The sequence below is a fragment of the Falco cherrug genome, chromosome 6 (assembly GCF_023634085.1).
Source record: "Falco cherrug isolate bFalChe1 chromosome 6, bFalChe1.pri, whole genome shotgun sequence".
NCBI lineage: Eukaryota > Metazoa > Chordata > Aves > Falconiformes > Falconidae > Falco > Falco cherrug.
In genome coordinates this window covers 4,173,737-4,193,134 of record NC_073702.1, presented here as the reverse complement: position 1 = coordinate 4,193,134, position 19,398 = coordinate 4,173,737, and the positions used below count along the sequence as shown (strand labels likewise).

Here is a 19,398-nt window from a genome sequence, read left to right as displayed (position 1 = left end):
GAGTTGAGGTTTTGAACACCAAGCTGTATGAATGATAGTCAAGCAGCCTACAAAAATAGTACATATAAACAAAGCAGAAACAGTGAGTCACTGGAAGACCTAAAAGTCCCAAATAGCCTCCCCTGGCATTTCCTCTTTGCTCTCAAACAACACTTTGAATAAAATTGCCCAATTTCTTGAGGTTGGTAGGCCCCTTCTACTGGCACAAGAAAGGGACAGGCAGTTACAAGGCAAGGAAGGATGCCACAGAGCAACCCAGGCAGCAGCAATTCAGTTCCAGGTCTGCTGCTCCCCCATGATATGAATGTACCCAAACTGATCAAGTAACTGGGGAGAACTCTCCCCTCCACTTAGGGAAAAGGAGGTGTGCATATGATTTCTCCTAGCTGGACACAATTGGACTTAGAGCACAAGGCTGGGTGAAGCTCCTTTTAGGATGCTCCTTCTCCTAACGTACCTTTTCTCATACTCTTTCACATTTTTTGACTATACCTCTGCCACATTTGGTTCAGTGATGTGGAAGAAAAATTGCTATTTAAAAACAGTGAATGTAATCAAGTTAAAAGATTGGTACTGATACATCTGATAAAATTTAATGAAGCAATATGACCTTTTTTCTTTTTTTACTTAGCCTGAATCATTTAGAAAAGTTTGTGATGGATCAGGCTTGCTTTTTGGCTAGTTGTACCTTTCCTTGCTGAAAAAACTTGTATATGCCCATATTTACAAATATATTATATGTATTACAGGTATCATTTTAACATTATGACTATGTAATATATGCTACATATTTTTATATATTAAATGCATTTATTTTTCTTATGTATGTAAAAAATAAAATTACATGTATAACTAAAAAGAGAAAGTCCAAGTACCTCTTGCATTTGAATCCACATGGTCAAATTTAGCCTGTAAGCCAATACAATTGCATATTGTTCCCCTGAAAATAAATCCATGGCTATAAGCAAGTTAATATCAAGAATTGGTACATGTATTTCCAGTTCATATACTAAAGAAACCACTATTTTTCAATTTGGGTGTATTTTTAAATAACTTTTCTATACAATGAAGAAACTTAAGATAAATGAGTACACTAACCAATGTGATGGTTTACATCATGCCATAAATGTCACAAAACTTGGGCTCAAGTTGAAAAGTGGAATAAATTCCAAGAATAAGAAGCACTTTATGAAGTTCTGATGATGAGAGGGCAGAGAAAGGAAAAAAAAAAAAAATAAAATCAGTGTGAGGCACCATGAGGAAAATTTTACCATGTAATCTAAATCTTAATTATGTAACAGAAAGCTGTGAAAGACCATCAGATATAAAAATTTTATGGTTGGTAAAAAGAGTCTGATAAATGACTACTCAGTCGAGGTTTCATAACAATTTATCAGTGACATGGTGCCTGCTTAGACAGAGGGTTGAACTTGAGAAGAGGACACAAATGCACTGAATATTTACCTAGGATACAGGGAAAACAGAGAAGAGCTGATCCTCCGTTAAAGCAGCTCAGCCTCTTGGACAGCATATGAGAGAATCAACAGTCAGAAGCAATGACGGATCTGATACAATCTTGAAGTTTACCATATGTGAAAGCCCACTATGTCTTTCCAATTTAATCTGGAAAAAGTATCTTAGTCACTGTAAAAACATCCCTTATAATCAACAGACTGCAGCTTGTGGTGGATTCCACTTATATTTCATTTTCTTCCTTCGAATTTTCACTTAAATTATTCTTTAAAGGAGTAAGTCTTAGATTTTGTCAGAATGGTTTAAACACTGCGTAGTTTCCTTCAACACCGTGTGCTGGAACTAAGTAACTTAATAGCACAGGACGGAGGCTCTGCCTGAACTTTAGTTTCTTCACGCTCATTCCTTCTTGTCCCCTGCTGCTGGTGCCACACCATATGTTTGGGCAGTAGTGCATATTCTGAATTATATGAAGCACAGTTAATGGAACTATTGACACAACAAATCAATAAACAGCAGTTGACCTGTAACACCGTGTATGTTTGGAAAATGATCTAAAAATAAACACATTCTTTTCGTAAATAATTTTGGCCCTCTAAATATCTTCTATAAGAAAAAAAGGAAAATATAGGGCAGATGACACATTTAGAAATAGAACACCAGTGCTTCTGCTTTTCTACAGAATAGAATTAAGTTTGTCAAGAACCATTTGATTAGTATCTGACACAGACACATTTTATGCTGACAGAAATGCTTAAAGAACTTTAAAAATTGAAAAGTTTATACAGATTTATTCTTCTCCCTATAAAATTCATACCAGTAAAAGGTTATGTTTTGCCATGTGACAAAATGACATGGCGAAAGAGAGTGACGTTTGCATGTTTTCCAGATAATGTCTTTAGAGTCTTATTTAAAGAATATGAACCACACAAGAGCCCTGGAACAAACATTACTTCTGCCTCTGTGTACAAATAGTATCAAATGCTGTACATAAACAAAGATACATGATATTGACTTGTAAGTATGGAGACTATACTGACTGGTAAGAATGTAGACTAGAAATCATGTGGGAAATAGAGGCTGTTATGTTAAGACTTTAAGGATGTATTTTGTCCTAAGGGATGTGATGACTCCCCTCCCCACGCTCAGTAAAACAAGAAAAATGCATCTCTGTTTATTCAGATGCACCCTATTCCCCTATCAAATGTCAAAACTCTGGAAGAATCAATTTCAACTTTGTGTGAACCACACAGTTTTTCTATTCACTCAAAAGTATAAACATCCAAAATTTTCATCTCTATCCATGAACTTTCAATGTTAGTTAGCTCTGCATGCTGAATACTTTGTGCTTTTCTTTCTAAAAAAACCTTGCTGGATATGTAAGAAATATAAGCAATAAAATATAATAGCTCCCTGGTTAGCAGATATAGTATTCTTTGGAGAATTGCCTTCATAATTTGCAGTATCTATATGACATGTTTTTTTATGATTTTGGGATGCAAGACTAGCAGTTATTAAAAAAAAACACCACCACAACACAAAGCCAACAAAACTCATGCTTCCAAACAGCCAGCAGCCTCTAAATTGTCTTTAATATCTATGTCCCTTTGGTCACTGGTATATGTACACACGAAAGGTTTATGCAAAATGGACTTTTGGATCTCTAAAGCTTCAGACACAATGCAAGATGTTGGGGAGTGGTGGTGGTGTTCTACAGTGCTCTGCAAAAACAGAAACAAATTTTTAAATTTAGCTCCTTCTATTCTTTCCGTCTTCCACAGCTCCAGCAGTACCAGTAAACCATACTAGTTATTTGCAGTTTTTCACACATCTGCCTGTAAGACATATGGAAAGCATAAATATAAAAAAGAAAAAATGCCAAAAGAAGCCATGAACAACAGTTTACAGCCCCTAAAAATATATGCCTACATGTTCTACCATTCATTCAACCAGCCTCAAATTCCAACTTTGGTTCCTCTGTGTGCTATGCTTTATTAAGTAGGTTGAAGCAAATTGGCCCCATGCCACAAATGACTGTGGCCAATACCCTGGTAGCACTTTTAGGAAGGAGTTTAGATCTGCCAATTCTTACAGCTATATTCTTTGACTGGTTAAGTTTATTTGTACCAGTGCTCAACCCAATTTTAAATGTTGCTTTCCCTTTCTGGGATTCATATAGCAACAAAAAAACCACGAATCAAAAAAACACACACACACATCCCCCAATGCCCACAAGCGATCTCACTAATTTTAAGTAAACAAAATAACCGAGTTTAGATTTAATTTTCAAATTTAAACTTTAAAGTTATGCAAAACACCACAGGAAAAATATTTCTTGATGACAAAAATATTTAGTTATTAAAAATCAACTAATATTCCTAATAAATACCCATAACTTCTGCTTGCCACAAACTATGTCCATATTTAAGACATCACCTGTTAGAGCTGCACAACACTATACAGTTATTATTTAGTGTCTCAGCTATCTGAATTTAGTTCTCTTGTAAGAAGTCATTCTCTTTTCAACTTTTTCAGAACATGTTTATGGAGAATCAAAGTACTATCATGTATGTTCGTAAAATTACGGGTGTTTCCAGATACTATTCTTTTGCTCTAAACACACAAGAAAGCCTCTTTTGCGTTTTGCTAGCTCACTCATTCTAAGAAACGCGTGCATCTCAAGCAAAGATAACAGTTTATCACCTTATACTTTCATTCCAGCTTTTTACACACTGATAGTCTTTTACATGTGTCTCAACAACTGAATTCATTTTAATTACCAGCAATCTAAAAACATTAACAAAACACTTGTCTTATGTTCTAGTATGAATCAATTTGTTCTGTTACAGCAGCCCAGACAGGAGATTCAAGTTTTAGACAGAAAATGCTGGGTCATGAGGCACTAAGGGTGAAGGAATCCAACATGAGTTGGGCCTGCTGGGCTGGTGCAGTCTAAAATTACTGGTCTTTGAAAAACAAATAATCATTCTGGAGTCAGTAAAATAGTGCTAGAATCCACTGGGTGGGGTAAATAAGGGATATGTGAAGCTTCTTCTGCTTTAATTTTTTTCTTAGGGAAAGGCCTCCTCCCCAGTTTCTGATAGCAGTTACACTGTCGCTCAGTTGTGACCTTAGCTGCTGCATTAGACACGGAAATTTATTATTATCTCACAAATACAAATCCTGCTTTCATCACTGGAACAGAAAAGCCTGTGAGGTTTCTTTGCCATGCATTCTTTATGAGAGTAAAATGTAAGTAAAATATAAGTTTATTTTACAGGACACAAATTAAGTCACTGAATAAATCTGCATGTGTACAAATAAGTGTAAAGTCTTACATTAACAGTTAAACTAGCTTATTAGCCATCTTCTAATATTTATTGCTCACTAAATTTCATCCATGTGAAATTGGTGTTGTGTAACTTCCCCAGTAATTCACATTTCAGCTGACACTTCGGCTATTTTCTTATGTAGATGAATGAAGAGAATCTTGCACTGGTATAACTATAGTAAATTTAAGTAGTGATTTGAATTAAATCAGAAATGCATTTAGAGTAAAACCACAGAAAATTCTGGCATATGTTTTCACCGTGTACTAACTTTTCTGCCTTTCTAGATCCCCATCTTTGCACCTTGAAGTCTTAGTTTCTGAAAAAGTTTCAGAGATTGTAGATGCAACTGACTTCAAACAGATTCCTAGCTACTACCCTTGGCTCCTGAGAACCAAGCCTTTCATACTCACGTCAGACATCAAGAATATTTTTCAGATCTCAAATCACACCTGCAGCTCTCGTCCAAACTTCTTCCAATTTTGCAGGACACAATCCCCCAGGGCATAAAAACAACAGAGGTAGTAACTACTCCATGTTTAGCAGCAGCTTAAGCAAATCCACTTTACCTTGTAGTGTAATGGACATAATCAGTCACTTGCATCTCATTAACTTTTAAAAAGGTAACCTACTATAAAGGGCAGCAAAACCCCTTGTCTCCCTGTACTCCTCATTCTCTTGTCTCTGAACTGCCCTGCTCCGTAATTACAAGGAACACATGCAGTTCTCAGCACACTTCTCAGACAGTTAATGAAATTATTCAACTGTTTCTAAAATGTCTAAGCTAGGTGAACACGCCATAAATTGCATCTCATTAGTTGCTGTCACCTATATAGGTTTTCTAAAATAAGTATTTAGAAATTTTACCTGTTCATCTTAAAGAAAAATTACCCTAAATCCCTAAGAATTAACCACTGTAGCTCAAATTAGATTGTTGAAAATAAACTTCAGTGTGTACTACAGTATACCAGCAGAGCGTTAAACAACGATTTTCAAATAATTTACACTTTCAGACTGTTGAAAAGTGACTTGTAACTACGCAAACATGGCAATGGCTTTCAACCTGGCTACATGGGACAGTGACCAGGCAGGGCCACAGAACACATGACTAGACATGCATCTTTTCACTGTACACTCCAAGGCATGCTACACACACCATGTGCTGAAAAGATCTGAGTTTTGGTCATGTATGGGACTGTTATTAAGTTACATGATGGAGGAAGGGTACTGTGGGATTTTCAGGAAAGAGTGGCAGGGAGCAGGCTGCCCGAACAACTCAAAACCAGTCTGTTCACTGCTTACACATGAAAGCTCCTCTGGGAAGCAGCAGCAGCAGTATTTAGGCTAGATTTAAATACGAGATTTTAAGATAGGGCTATTAGGCTTTTTAATGTTAACTTTATTTCAGTTACATTAAGTTTTCAGATTTATTCTGTCATTTTATTTATTCAGTCTCTAATGTTTCATCTATATAATATCTGAAAACTTAAGAGAGGACATTCTCACAGTCAAAAAAAATCACATGGTAAAGCAGGGAACATCTCTATTGAATCCAAGTTTATGTTGTTTTTCCCCCTTTCATTTTGAAGATGCTCCCACTGTGCCACATCAATTTTGATTTGACTCCAACTCATCCATAATAATCACCTCTATATTTTACTTCAAACTAAGCACTTTAAATAATGAAAAGACAGCTTGAAGCTGGAGACATGTTTGACTGGTGCGATGTAACACTACAGAATAGTTACTCACGCACATGGAAGCTAAACCAAAATATGATATATTCTTGATGTTATCAGGTAGAGTTCAGCCAAACCTAAATGAAAGCACACTTATAGATCTCACATTTATTAGTAAGGACTCATGGCTCACAAGTATTCCAGAACTTCAATATCTATTAATATACCAGTGGCAGAGTGGGACTGCTATCTGCTGACAAGACAGCCTTGATAATACAACAGCAAAGCTATGATTATACAAGCATTCATTTGAGTTGCCAGTGTAGATCTGTTGACACTCCATTTTGAAACATCAGAAGTTTGCCAAACATATTAAAATCTGGCCATTTTGAGTCCTTACATCCATTTCAGAATCCTTGGAAACTTCTGAGCCTGAAGTGAGCGAACAGAAAATCCTCAGTAACGACATCAGTTTTGCTATGGCTCCAAAGTTGACCGTGCTGAAACTGCATCATGAGTAAGAGGTCTGACAAAGCTGACAAAAGCAAGGTCTAAGTACGGTCCCTAATACACCTGCTTTATCATAAAGTAGATCTTATTTCTCCATCTCTGCAGTGATGTTGAGACAGAGCTCAGTGCTATGGTATCTCCATTGCCCATAAGAATTTCTGGTAGGACAGGTACACTGAGTATAACTCAAAATGCCACAGCAGCCACCATCAGATTTTCTCATGGAGAGAACACTTTGTCAGAGCTCCCCAGCTTATACCACAGGAGTTCTGTCATCTCCAACAGAGATACTGCTTTGAGGATAATGCAACAACCACATAAATAAAGCACAAGTTACTGCTTAGGCATCGTCTCTACATAGATTTTTGTGCATATAGTCCTGTCTCTGAGTGCTAGGCAGGTATGCAGGACACAGGCGTGTTCTGAAAACTAAACCTTAGAACAATACATTCTAGTTAAACCAATTACACACTACGTAGCTCCACATTTCCTGCATGTAATATAGCAAGATAATCCTTGCTAACAGCCTTCCCAAGGGTGTCATGAGGATTCAAGATCTGTATAGCATTTTATTGATTCAAAGTGCTATGTCTAACATATCAGATGTGCCACTCACTTCTATGAGCCTTCACTGGGCACCTTTTTATGATGGATAAATTGCTATCAACTTTACTTTCTTCTTCAGGTGAGAAAAGCCATTTCTCCCCATAGCGTATGATTTGATCCCTGTCCATTAATAAGTGTTGCAAAAATGTCAGCGTATTATCAAACACAAAAATACTTTCAGCTCCCAAATACATTAAATTTTCTCACTTCAGAACAGCTAGATACATGAAGGCAAGAGGAATGATTAGACGTACACAGTCAATAATCTTCATGATTGCCATATTCATAGAAAGCGGAAAAGGCAATCTTTCGGAAGACACTGCCTTCTGATAATTTCCACTGTCTGCTCTGGTGAAAGCCAAAGTTGCCACAACACTACCTGAATAGAGCAGAAAGTGTCCTGGTGTTCTATGGATTATTACAGATTTTATGTTCTATGAACTCTCCCAGGCTACATGAGCCCAGCTTAATGACTACGAACAAACCAGTATCTAACAAACCACTTTAAAAACATAAGATGCTGGTTGGCATACTTATAAAGGCTACTACACAAAATCAAATTTGTTTCCACATAAATTATGTCTTAAAAAGAGGGTAATTATTACTGAAAGAGAAAGACAATCTACCAATAAAAGCACAAAGACTGTTTCAGCAGTTTTGGATGTCTGTTAGGTCCAGACCCTACAAGCTGGCCTCATCAAATTCGGTATAGATCTGCACGATGTACCTTCATTCCTGTAGAGAACTTAGCGCGGGAAGAAGAAAAAAAATGTTCAACACAAGCAATACTTTTGTGTGATCCTGAGAGTTAAACATTGTGATATATACACACTACCGAGCCCTTTAGTAAAGTATGTAAGCTATCCTAGATCACACCCATCCTACTTTCACAGGAAATCCAAACAGATTAAAAGGTATGTATGAAATTCTATACTTTATCCGTCCCATTCCATCCCCAAAGAATTTAAGGCAATAACTTTGATATGAAACTTTCTACAGAGGAAGAAATACTTGCTTCCAACTGTTACACAGTAACTGCACGGCACTTCCTGGGTAACACGCACAGGTCGCAAATGCAACGTTACAGACCCTCAAGTACATCACTAGCCTATATTCAGAAAAAAAATATAAAAAAAGATCAGTACGTCCTTACAGCTAACCGAGCTGTAAATTTAGTGAATAATTAACACCGGTACAATGATTATATATACCGTGGTTCAGTTAGGTGGCTGAAGGAGGAAGCCGGGGCATGCAGAAAGATCCGAAAGAAACATCAGAATTCACACTTCCCTCTCGTCACAGCGTTTGACAACTGTTTGACACCCATACTTAAGCGGGCGGCATAACCGGCGCTGAAAGCTTTACAACGAAAGTCCTGGATAAATCTATCCCGCTTAAACAAAACCCCACGGCGCAGCAGGCAGCACCAGGGCTGGCAGCAGCAACGCTGGCCCCTCCGCTCCCAGCCACACCGCCTTTGTTCGCCGGTGCCACCCGCGGCAGCATCCGCAGCGGCGCGGAGCCCCGGGCAGGTACGCGGGAGCAAGCCGCCGCCGCCCCTTCCGCGCCCGGGGGCCGGTAAGGGCCAGGCCGCCCCTGCGGCCCGTGCCCGGGGCGGGGGGCGTGCGCGGGGAGGCCGCCCGGCGGCGGGGCCCTCACTCACCTCTTCCACCTCGATCTCTTTGTAGTCGATTTCTTCGAAGTTGAGGACCGGTGGGGTTTCAATCATTTCAGCGGAGGCGGCAGCGGACATCCCTCCTCTTTCACCCGGGGGAGGAGAGGCCGGGGCAGGCCGGGGCGGAGGGCCCGGCGCCGGGCAGTCGGGGGCCTGGGCCGGGGCTACGCGGGGCGCGGCGGCGGCTCCTGCCCTCCGCGCGGGCGCAGGTCGGGGAGGGCCTGGCCGAGGCGCCGCCTGGGCCGCCGCGCGGGGCGAGGCCGCATCCGCGGCGGCCGCGGGCCTCAGTGGCGGCGGGCGGAGGCCCCGCCGGCGGCGCCGCCGCTCCGCATCCCGCGCCTTCCCGCACCGCAGCGGAGCGCCGCCCCGGCTGCCCTAGGCCGCGGCCGCTGCGAAGCCTGCGAGCCGCCTCGGCCGCAGCGGAGAGAAGGGGGCGCCCCCGGGGCCGCAGCTGGCCGCCTCCGCCAGCCCCGGCGGCAGCAGCAGCGGGCGAGGGGGCCGCGGCGGGGGTGGGGGGCCGCTTAGAGCCGCGCCGCGGCCGCCGCCGCTGACATCAGAGCCGCTTCCTGCTGCGCCGGCCGGGGAGGCGGGGGAGGGAGCGCGGGGGGCGGGAAGGGGAAACGCGCCGGCAGCGGCTGCGACTCCAGCGGCCGCGGCGGGGCCACGGCCTGGCGGCGGCCCCGCCCCCGCTGCGCCCGGCCCCGCCCCGCCCCGTCCCGCCGCGCCGCGCCGCCCGCTTCCGCCAGGGGGAGCAGCCCCGGCCGCGGCCGCGGTGCCGCTTCCTCTCCCTGTCGCTGCCGCTAGCGCCGGCCGGGCCGGGCCCGTGGCCGATGGCGGGGGCGGTAGCGGCGGGCGGCGCAGGCCGCCCCGAGGCCGGAGGGACGTCGCTGTCTCAGCCGGGGCTGGCGGGGCGGAGGCAGGCGGGTTTCCCCGGGCTGCGCGCCCCGGGGCCGCGGCCGCAGGGTGACTCCGCGCTGCGGGAGGGCGGCGGGGGCGGCGAGCCGGGGCCGGGGCAGCCGCGCGCTGTGCGTTACCGCCGAGCGAGCGGGGCGGCGCGCCCGCAGCGCTGAGTGTGCCTTGCCGGCATACGCACGCGTGTCTGCGTAGCGCCCCGGGGGAAGACACACGCGTGTGGGGGACGCGCCTCCTGGGACACGTTCCCCCCGAAGGCAGAAGCGCAGCCGTGGGTGCCCCGCGCTCCGCAGCGGCCCTGGCTGAGGGGGGAGCGTGTGTGGGGGTACCCGGGGAGCGGCGGGTAACCGAGCGAACGATGCAAACACATAGCAATAAGGGGATGGGAATCAGGAGCGAACATATACCGTAACCCCCTTCCTCTCTCCAGTTGCCAGCCAGTGGGGATCTCAGCCCACAGCTGGCGCCTGCTTCCACTTTGGCCGGAGCCAGCACATGGGTCTTACGGGGGTAAATATCCCAGGCCGGAGGCTTCAGGGTGGCCCAGGGGGTGACACCGGGGCTGGGGTGGGTGGACATAGCTGCTGTGTTTCACTGAAATGGCTGTGCTTCGTTTCGCTGTGTTTAGCCTCGGGGCTATATATAAAAAGTTATGTTATTGTACAATACTATTAATAGTATGTAATTTTAGTAAACTTTCCTAGATCTTCCTCTACTGAATTGCTGGTGAATGTCTGTACCTCACAATGAAACCTTGTAAATGGGACACAAAACTGGTCTACAGAGCTAGCCTGAGAAAGCCGCTTAAGCAATTAACTAGGAAAGAGAAGATCAAGGATGAACATGGGTAGAGACCTACTCTGATGATGGTTCAGCTGTTAGAAAAGCTAAAGTGAAAGTACCTCTGTCAGAGGTACTGCGCTGTGTGACAGGCTGTCATTTTGGGTTGTTTGCTCCCCTCTTGTCTTTTTCTGTCGTGTTTAGTAATTTGTCCAGGATTCCCAGATATCTAGCAATCCAGAAATCCCAGCCAAGCAATCATGGTGCAGGTACCAATTGACTGTGGTGCATGCAAGATGAAACTGCTCGCCAGAACAGGTTGGGTTGGTGTGATGACATCACCCAAGCAACCTGTGTGCGCGTGGGGAGCATACTCATATCCTGAATGCATTGAGTGCCTGTTGCTTTTTGATTTTCTGATATGATTTCGCCTAGAAAGATTTAAAGAGGCTTCTTTTAGACATGGGGAGGTTCCAGGTAGCGTAAAATACGGCTAGTATCTGCTTCATCCAGCAATGGTACTATTCAGAGGCCCTGGCCCTGGTTTCTCAGAGATTGTATATAGGTTTGACCCCACTGCTCTCCAGATACGTAGTTTATGGATGATTCTGATCTAGCACCTGTTTATGTCCATGTTTATGAGTTTTGTTTTCATGAAAGCCACCCTTAGCACACATCTTGATCATATTGTGACATGAAGTCACAAAGTACCATGTTTGTAACTGGACCTGACAACTTCTTAAAGGAAAGTATTGCTTTTGCATAAGCAGCTGCTACCATCTCAGCTGCTGAGTGTGAGTATTGGTTTTCGGTAGATGAAGAATATGGATTTCTGAGGTATTGAGAAACTGCAGATCAGATCAAAACCAGACCTGTTTATCTGAGATAAATTCATGGTGTTCAATGAATTGCTTTGGTTCTCTAAAAACTCTTAAGACTGGGATTCAAGGCAGCCAACAGGACTGGTATTCAAGTCAACAGAAACCAAGGAACAAGAGTGAATGGGTAGAAAAAAAGGAAAAAAAAAGGATGTGTGAAAATCTATCACTGCTGATCTTGATACCTAGTTGTGGTCTTGAGCTTGTTGTCGGGCAGAATTCTGAACTTAAAACTTCTCTTCTGTTTTTGGACATGTATGTTAGGCATTGGGGAAGGTGAACTACATTAGTGCTTTTTAGAAAGACTGCAAGGTGGGTGGTGGTACTTTAGGTGGCAGTTGGTGATCTCTACTAAAAGTTACTCAATATTTGCCTTTTTGTTACATTTCACAGACCTCTCTTCAGGATATATATCAGGCAACTCACAGTTGCAGTCCTTTATATTTTAGTGGTGATATTTTTCTGTTACCTTTGTGGGTTTGTTTGTTTGGGTTTTTCTGTTACCTTTGTGGGTTTGTTTGTTTGGTGTTGTGGTTTGTTTTTTTTTTTTTTTTGTGATTAGAATTAAAAGTGCAGAGAACAGCATTCCAATTGTAGTTGCTTATCAGGTTCATTTCCTTTCAGAAACTGATGTAGAAATATGAATCTCAAAAATAGTGAGTGCTCGCTTTGTGAAGGCAGAGTGATCATCATCAAAATGTCACTGTTGTGAAGATCAGGTGGGGTTTAAAGGATGTGGTAATTTTGATGTTACTTCCTTTTGTTTTCTGACTGACACAATCTTACTTATCTGTGTTGGGGACTGGGCATAACTTGTATGCTCCCAAAACAGAATGTTTTAAATACCTATTCAACAAACACATTTGAAGTGCAAAGGAAAAGTAAAGCTGCATCCACCATAGGCTGTGTTTATCTCAGAGAAAAGCTGCTTTTGTGTTTAGAAGAAAAACGTAGAACCTGCAAAGCCCATGTTCTGGGTCTCAGTCACCTGTCTCTAACATCAGAAAGAGGTTACACTGCAGGGAAGGTGACCACTTAAAGATTGTTGGAAGTCTCTGGGTACTGTGGTCAAAGTGCATGTGAATGCTCAAAACGGAGAACTGCTGCGGAGCTGTTTGTAGCTCCTGTCATAAAGCAGGTTTAAGAGCTATATTTTTTCAGAAGATGAGGCCATAGGTCGTATGCAAAATATAAAGTCTTCATGGCCAGCTTAACAGACCTGAGGCTTAGCCCTAACATCTGCATATCTTAGCTAATATTTATCCAACATATGTAGAATCATACAGCTTATGATTGCGGCATTTTTCATGAGTACAGACAGAGGCGCAGATACATTATCCTGGCTGCCCTCTGTTCAGCTCCCTTAAAATTACTCCATGTAACTGTTGTAGGAGTTTTTTTTTAAGAAGAGCAAACCAGCATTATTTTATCTAAATTAATTTAGAGAAAGGTTATGTGATTTCTTCTTTCAAAAGATTTCAACTTGTATTTTCAATACATGCATTTTTTTTTTCCGTTGGTTAAAATAACTTGTTTTAATCAATGGAAGAATGATACTAGAAAGCAGTGGTGGAAGGTGTTGGATGGTCTCAACAACTGGCATACCTACAAGAAGAAAGGTTCCCTTCTAGCTTTAAGCACAGGAATAATTCAGGTTTCTGACAAGACAGACTCTATTTTTTTTCTTGTTAAATATTTTCTTATAAATATGAAGTTATGTCATTTAAGTTTGTGGGAACCCTGTGTGATTAAAGAACTTGACACCAGCTGTAAAACTGGTTGCGAGTCATCAACCTCGTCTCACCTGTGTGTTGGAAAGTGTCTGGATACACACTATTCATAGGAAACCTGCGAGAGTTAAAAAAGAGAGGAATTAGCCTGGATGCCTGAGTGACAAGAACCGGTGTATGAACTGTCTTGTGCATTGCTTTGCAAATGTGAGGCCAGAGCAGGTCCCTGGTGACCAGTGGCATGGTGCATACCATGAAACACGTGTAGTACAAATTCAGGTCCCAGCTGGGAGGGAGCCTGGAGAAGCCCACTTCTTGTTCCTGTGCAGGTGCAGTGAAAATACCTCACGAGGACAGCTCACCATGATGATATTGAAAGATTTCTGTTGCTCAGCATGGCAGAGTTATTGCCCAATCCACTCTTCTCATGTAGCTCCTTAGTCTCTTGTGTTAAGATTTCCCAAGAGCAGGTTGCAACATCTTGTGTGCCAGATTTCACTGTGAATCTCAGTGATTTCACCAAGTCTGTCTTGCATTAGTGGTTTACAAACTCTTGCAAAGCAGCACGAGGGTGTCTTCTGCCAAATAACACTGAGATAGCAGCTCCAGCGTGCTTCATGTTGTCTTATTACTTTTTTCCCTTTCTGGGAGGACTTCCCCACACTATGTAAAGTGTTCTAAAAACCTATGAATTACTTCAGATTTGGTGTGCCTTATCATTTGTAATAAAATGCATATATATACACACACATACATTAAAAAGTAATAAAAGCCTTGCAAAATAAATGCATTGGCTGCCTTGCTAAATACTAAATAGAAGTGTATGCAAGGAACTGTATTCACTTCAGTAAAAGGAAAAAGAAGTTCTCTGTATGAATGTAACAGGAACTTAGATGGTCACAGTTGTTTCCGGACCTTCATTTGCATCCTAATCTGAGGTGTGTTAGATCTCCCGAAGTTGTCCAGTAGTCTAAACCACTAAGAGAGCTAGGAAAGAGCTGTAATGCAGCCACTGTGCAGTAAGGGCAAAGTAAAGGTGAGATATGATCTAGATGCAGTCCTGAAACCAAACTGATGTGTTTCCCCTGTTTCAGTTATCAGCAGCTGGAGCTGGCCAAGTGGTGAGTGGGATAAAAGTTACTCAATATTTGCCTTTTTGTTATGTTTCACAGACCTCTCTTCAGGATATATATCAGGCAACTCGCACTAAAAAGTTAGCACACAGAGAAGGAGACGCAGATGGCAAAAGACTGGCCTATCTTCAGGTGAGAGCTCTGAAAGACATGGTCCATGAAATGTCTTGTAGAAGATGTGTTAGAGAAAGGGAGAAATGATACCAGATAACAGTAGAATAGCAAGAAAGGTGCAAAACCTGATCCAGGCATCTAAGTGTGTGCTGATCTGTTCTCAGTAGGCTTTAAAATAAAATGTGAAGGAGAGAATAATAAAGAGCATGGAGGTAAATGGAATAAAATGTCACATCTCTTTATCAAAGGTAGATTATCTCAGATTAACAAAAGATCATTTTTGATAAATTCTGTGATATTTTTAGGCAAAGGGGATGGATAGAACTATTCTATCTTGATTGTATTTGATATATTGCCTTGTGGGAAATTGTTAATTAAGCTGTACATGATAAGAATCATTAAAAGAACTGAAGGTGGGTAAGGAGAGTGTGGGAGTAGTCAGAAGACAATGGGGACTATCAAAAGGGAAGTATTGGAATGAAGTTAGTAATGGATTTTTTTTTAAGACTGAATTTTGAGAGCAACCTTGTTAATAATTTCATTAATGATATTGATAAGAGAATTAGGAGGTAACAGTGATTCTGGTGACACAGGTGATTTTAGACAACATAGTTAATGAAGAGGAGGATAAGAATATCAAATGGGAAAAATTAGACAGCTCCAAGGACAAGAGAAATAAAGTGGCTAATATTTAAAATACTGGAGTGCAAGTTCATGAGTTAATTTGAGAACTCATAACATCTTGTTAGCCTATAACAGACCTCTTGGGAAGAGCTGAAGAATAATAAAACTTGCATGTTTTAACTGGTTTTAGGAGGACTGAGAGTCTTGTAGATAATGCACCTGGAAAATGCAAGCTTGACACATCCTGTATGATATATCCAATAAAGCTATAAAAAGTTATACAGACCTCATCTGAAAGGCTTTACAGTGTTAGTTATCTGCATTCCAAGAAAAATTAATTGAAACTGAACTAGTTGCAGAGAAAAGCTACAAAGATGGTCAGGATAAGAGAGCTCTACCACAGAAGGGAAAATAAAACAACTTGGCATGTTTAATCCTGCAAAACAAAGACAGGATATATGTTGCCTCTTCTAAAAGAGATTGGAAAGCTGAAGATGCTGGGGAGCTAAACAGTACTGATGGAAAACTTTTGTTTAAGCAAAAGGAAACTTCTTTTGGCACAAGAATCTTATTAATGCATGCAGATTGGAAACCTGAAAAAAGTTTCTTGGCATTGGTGCAAAAGTTGCTTCATTGGATGGTACCTGATCAGTGAACTCATTTATTTGTCATAACAATCTGTGAGACCAGAGTACTGTATTAATTGCCTAAAAAGTTCTCTTCCAATCACACGTTGGCCAAACAAGTGCTATTAAAAGTATAAATTATATAATGAATTATTATCCTGATCTTTCTTTGAGTATACATTGAAATTAACTGGTATGTTCTCAAGATTAAGTAAAAATTATATTGGTAGAAGTACCTGCGTGAGGCCTTGTTCTGAAGTAGGAGGTGAAGTTTGGAGGGAAGGGGGATTTTTGGCTTTATTTTATTTCTTGGAGAAGGAATATCAATCTCTTTTTCATCTTTTAAAGCTTCACGCTTGAATCAGCAAGTGGTGGGAATTCTTGCATGTGTTAGTTTTAAGCACTTTTAGGAAAGGGTGAAAATGACAGCCTTGTATGTTTGACACGAGACTCACAAGTGGGTGTAGTACCACAAAGCACTGCAGCAGCAGGCTGGAAGCTGGGGGCGAGACTGTTCATGACTTTCATCGCATAACGAGAACAAAGACTAATGTAGCCTGAGTGCACGTACACTGAGGCTTCTGTGGATGAGGTACTTTTTTTGTAAAATGTTTTTGTTCTACAAGATCTGTTTTGCTATTTAAATGAGAAACAGGAATAGATGCTATGTGTGCTTAGTTTTCGGTTTCATACCAGCTAGAACTGACAGAAACAAGGAACGGGTAGAGCTGTAAGTCAAGTGGAGAACCTGCCCTATAAGGAAAGTTTGAAGGAGTTAGGCCTTTTCTGCCTGGAGAAGAGAAGGCTCAGGAGAGGACCTCATCACAGTATTTCAATACTAAAAAGGTGACCACAAAGAGAATGAAGGCTGTCTCTTCATAAAGAGCCACATGGAGAAGAAAAGGGGCAATGGGTACCAGTGGCACCAGAAGAGGTTTCATCTTGATACAAGAAAGAATTTTTTTACTGTGAGAACAATCATTGACTGGAACAACCTCCCTAGGGGAGTGGTGGAGACCCTGTCACTGGAGGTTTTCAAGATGTGACTGGGCAGGGTGCTAGCTAATCTCACCTAGCCTCCCTTTCCCACACAAGGTTGGACCAGATGATCTTTCAAGGTCCCTTCCAACCTGGACTGTCCTCTGTTTCTAGGAAGTACACTAGCAGGCTAGAAACATTTCTGCAGAAGACAGCCTGGTTCATGTCCAGTTCACAGTAGCCAACAGCAAGAGTACAAAACAGGGTCCGGCAGCTCCAGCCTGGCTGGGTGCACAGGGGTGCCTTGTGCGTGGCTCTGCCTTCTGGTTGTTTGTGGATGTGTGTTTCGCAAACAGCCTGTGTATATATATGGAGGACCTAAAGATGCCATCAAATAGTCATATTTCTAATTGATGTGTGATCCACATGTTATGTAACCAATGTGCTGAAAGTCAGTGTTTTGTAATGTAAATAAAAATCACAAAGATCTGTCTCTTTTCAAAGAGGTACTTGTTAACTTGCTTTGCCATACGTCATTAGGATGGCATATCTTTCTAGAAGGTATCTTAAAAAATGGTCAGTCAAAATCATCCGTAATCAAGATAACATTCTTACCAGTGGAAGAATAAAGCAAATACAGTCACAGAAGAAGGAAGCAAGCCGTTTATATCATTGTATCGCTTGTTTGGTAATGAAATATGGACATTGTCACCTGATTTACTGGGAGCACGAAAAACATGATGCTCCCAATTAAATGAGATCGAATAGAAGCAAAAGTCAGTGTAAAACTGGAAGTGACAAATCACCAGAAATTTTCCTGTCCCCCCTAGAAACTTGCAGTCAGGTGGTACCTGACCACTGTCAGTAACTGAGTGTTTCATAAAGGCAGTTGTTCTTTAGGCCATTACTGTAGCCGGTACTTCAACAGCAAGATCAATATAATAGAAGTGCCGAGACAGTTAACTATTTAAGACCTAATTTTTGGCATAACCTCAACGAGTTTTAGTATTAAGCATATAATTCTTCAGTGAGCACAAATATATCTATCTTTTGGTATCAGACCAGTAGGTTAGATGTTAATGGCGCTTGAGAGAATTTCTGTTCAGTGAAGGTCAAGCTGCTGAATGTAAAATCATTATTCTCTTTTATACCTAGTAGTTCATAAATTTACTCCCTGCAGTAAAGCTCAATTTCTTTAAGATTTGAGATAATTTTAACCTACAGATGCTTCCTTCCAGTGGAGAATCCAGCCCCAAAGACACTGAATGTTTTATGTGGGAGCTGCTCTCAGTCATTACCCTTGATACTTTTCTACCCCATGTGATCAGCTTGTTTATTGAAGCAAGAGAAGGAGCCCAAAGAATGCATTGTTTCCTGCTGACTCGATTTTTTGAGTTTTTACTCAAAGCGAAACAAGAGAGGAGGAAGAACACTTAATTCATAATGCCCTAAAAATGGTATTTAATGAGGTCTTCGGGAGATGAATGTTTGAATCCCCTCAGGCAGAGGAAGGATTTCAATGGTGGTCTGTTGCACAGTGACTAAACTATTTAGATGAGAAGGGTTTGTAACAGTGATCCTTGCTTCTCCTCCATCTCCTGTTGGTCAGTCTAGCACAGCATTTGGCTTGATTTCCTTGCAACCCCCCTAAACCAGAACATTAATGCTGAGCAATTAAAAACCTGAAAATAACACAGTGTGCAAATATTTCAGAGTAGTGGCTAATTTTTCAAGTTGAGAAGCTTGTAGTACCTTGTGTCATGTGATGGAGGAGCAGAGGTGCATCTGCAAAGTGCTTTCACCACTGCTACACGGTGCTCTGCAGCTTTCTCCTCTTGCATCTAGGAAGAGTCTGCATTGAAATACAGTGAGATACCACTGACCATATCACTTCCTTCTGGGGTCAGGTAGATCAGATTTTCTAAGGCATTTTTGTCTAAGTCATTTACCTTGATGAGACCTGAAGATCTGTGCCCTCTTGGGAATCTAGACCTGTGTCTGTTGGTCCCTACTTGTGAAAAGGAAGGAATATGAAGTTTTGTAAAAAAATTAAATGCATAGATGTCATGATTGTGGGGGAAAAATCAAAAGATAGCTGAGTCTAGATTCAAAGCCAGCCTGAAATGGTAACTTTGAGAATTGCACATTTTTAATCTGAGAAAGTCTGTTGATCTCCCAGGCTGTGGGGCATATATGGCTAGTGGCACAGCAGGCGCTCCAAGGAAGTGCTGGGTGAAGGCAGCAGCCATAACTCTGCATTTTGTAGAACAGTATGTACTGGGATGGGTGACAGATCCACCCTGATGGAGACTAGGGATGTGGAGATTGAACTTGGGGAATCTGGGGAGAGG

General features: G+C 42.0%; 1 protein-coding gene and 1 long non-coding RNA gene across 9 annotated transcripts in view; one reads left to right on the top strand and one right to left on the bottom strand.

Moving 5' to 3' along the window:
• The window catches only part of MAP3K7 (mitogen-activated protein kinase kinase kinase 7), a 48,238-nt gene extending 38,353 nt beyond the window's left edge, over positions 1-9,885 (bottom strand). For 3 of the 8 annotated variants that reach the window (XM_055713487.1, XM_055713488.1, XM_055713489.1), the window contains exon 1: positions 9,261-9,885. In XM_055713487.1, coding sequence (XP_055569462.1) covers positions 9,261-9,350 — 90 coding nt within the window. In that variant the 5' untranslated portion in view covers positions 9,351-9,885. The remainder of the gene's footprint in view (positions 1-9,260) is intronic. The other 5 variants (XM_055713491.1, XM_055713492.1, XM_055713493.1 and 2 more) reach the window with 3 other exon arrangements.
• A 4,871-nt stretch (positions 9,886-14,756) lies between these two features.
• LOC114014406 (uncharacterized) overlaps positions 14,757-19,398 on the top strand; it is a 100,048-nt gene continuing 95,406 nt past the window's right edge. The window contains exon 1 of the long non-coding RNA XR_008732900.1: positions 14,757-14,837. This is a non-coding gene — a long non-coding RNA (uncharacterized LOC114014406). The remainder of the gene's footprint in view (positions 14,838-19,398) is intronic.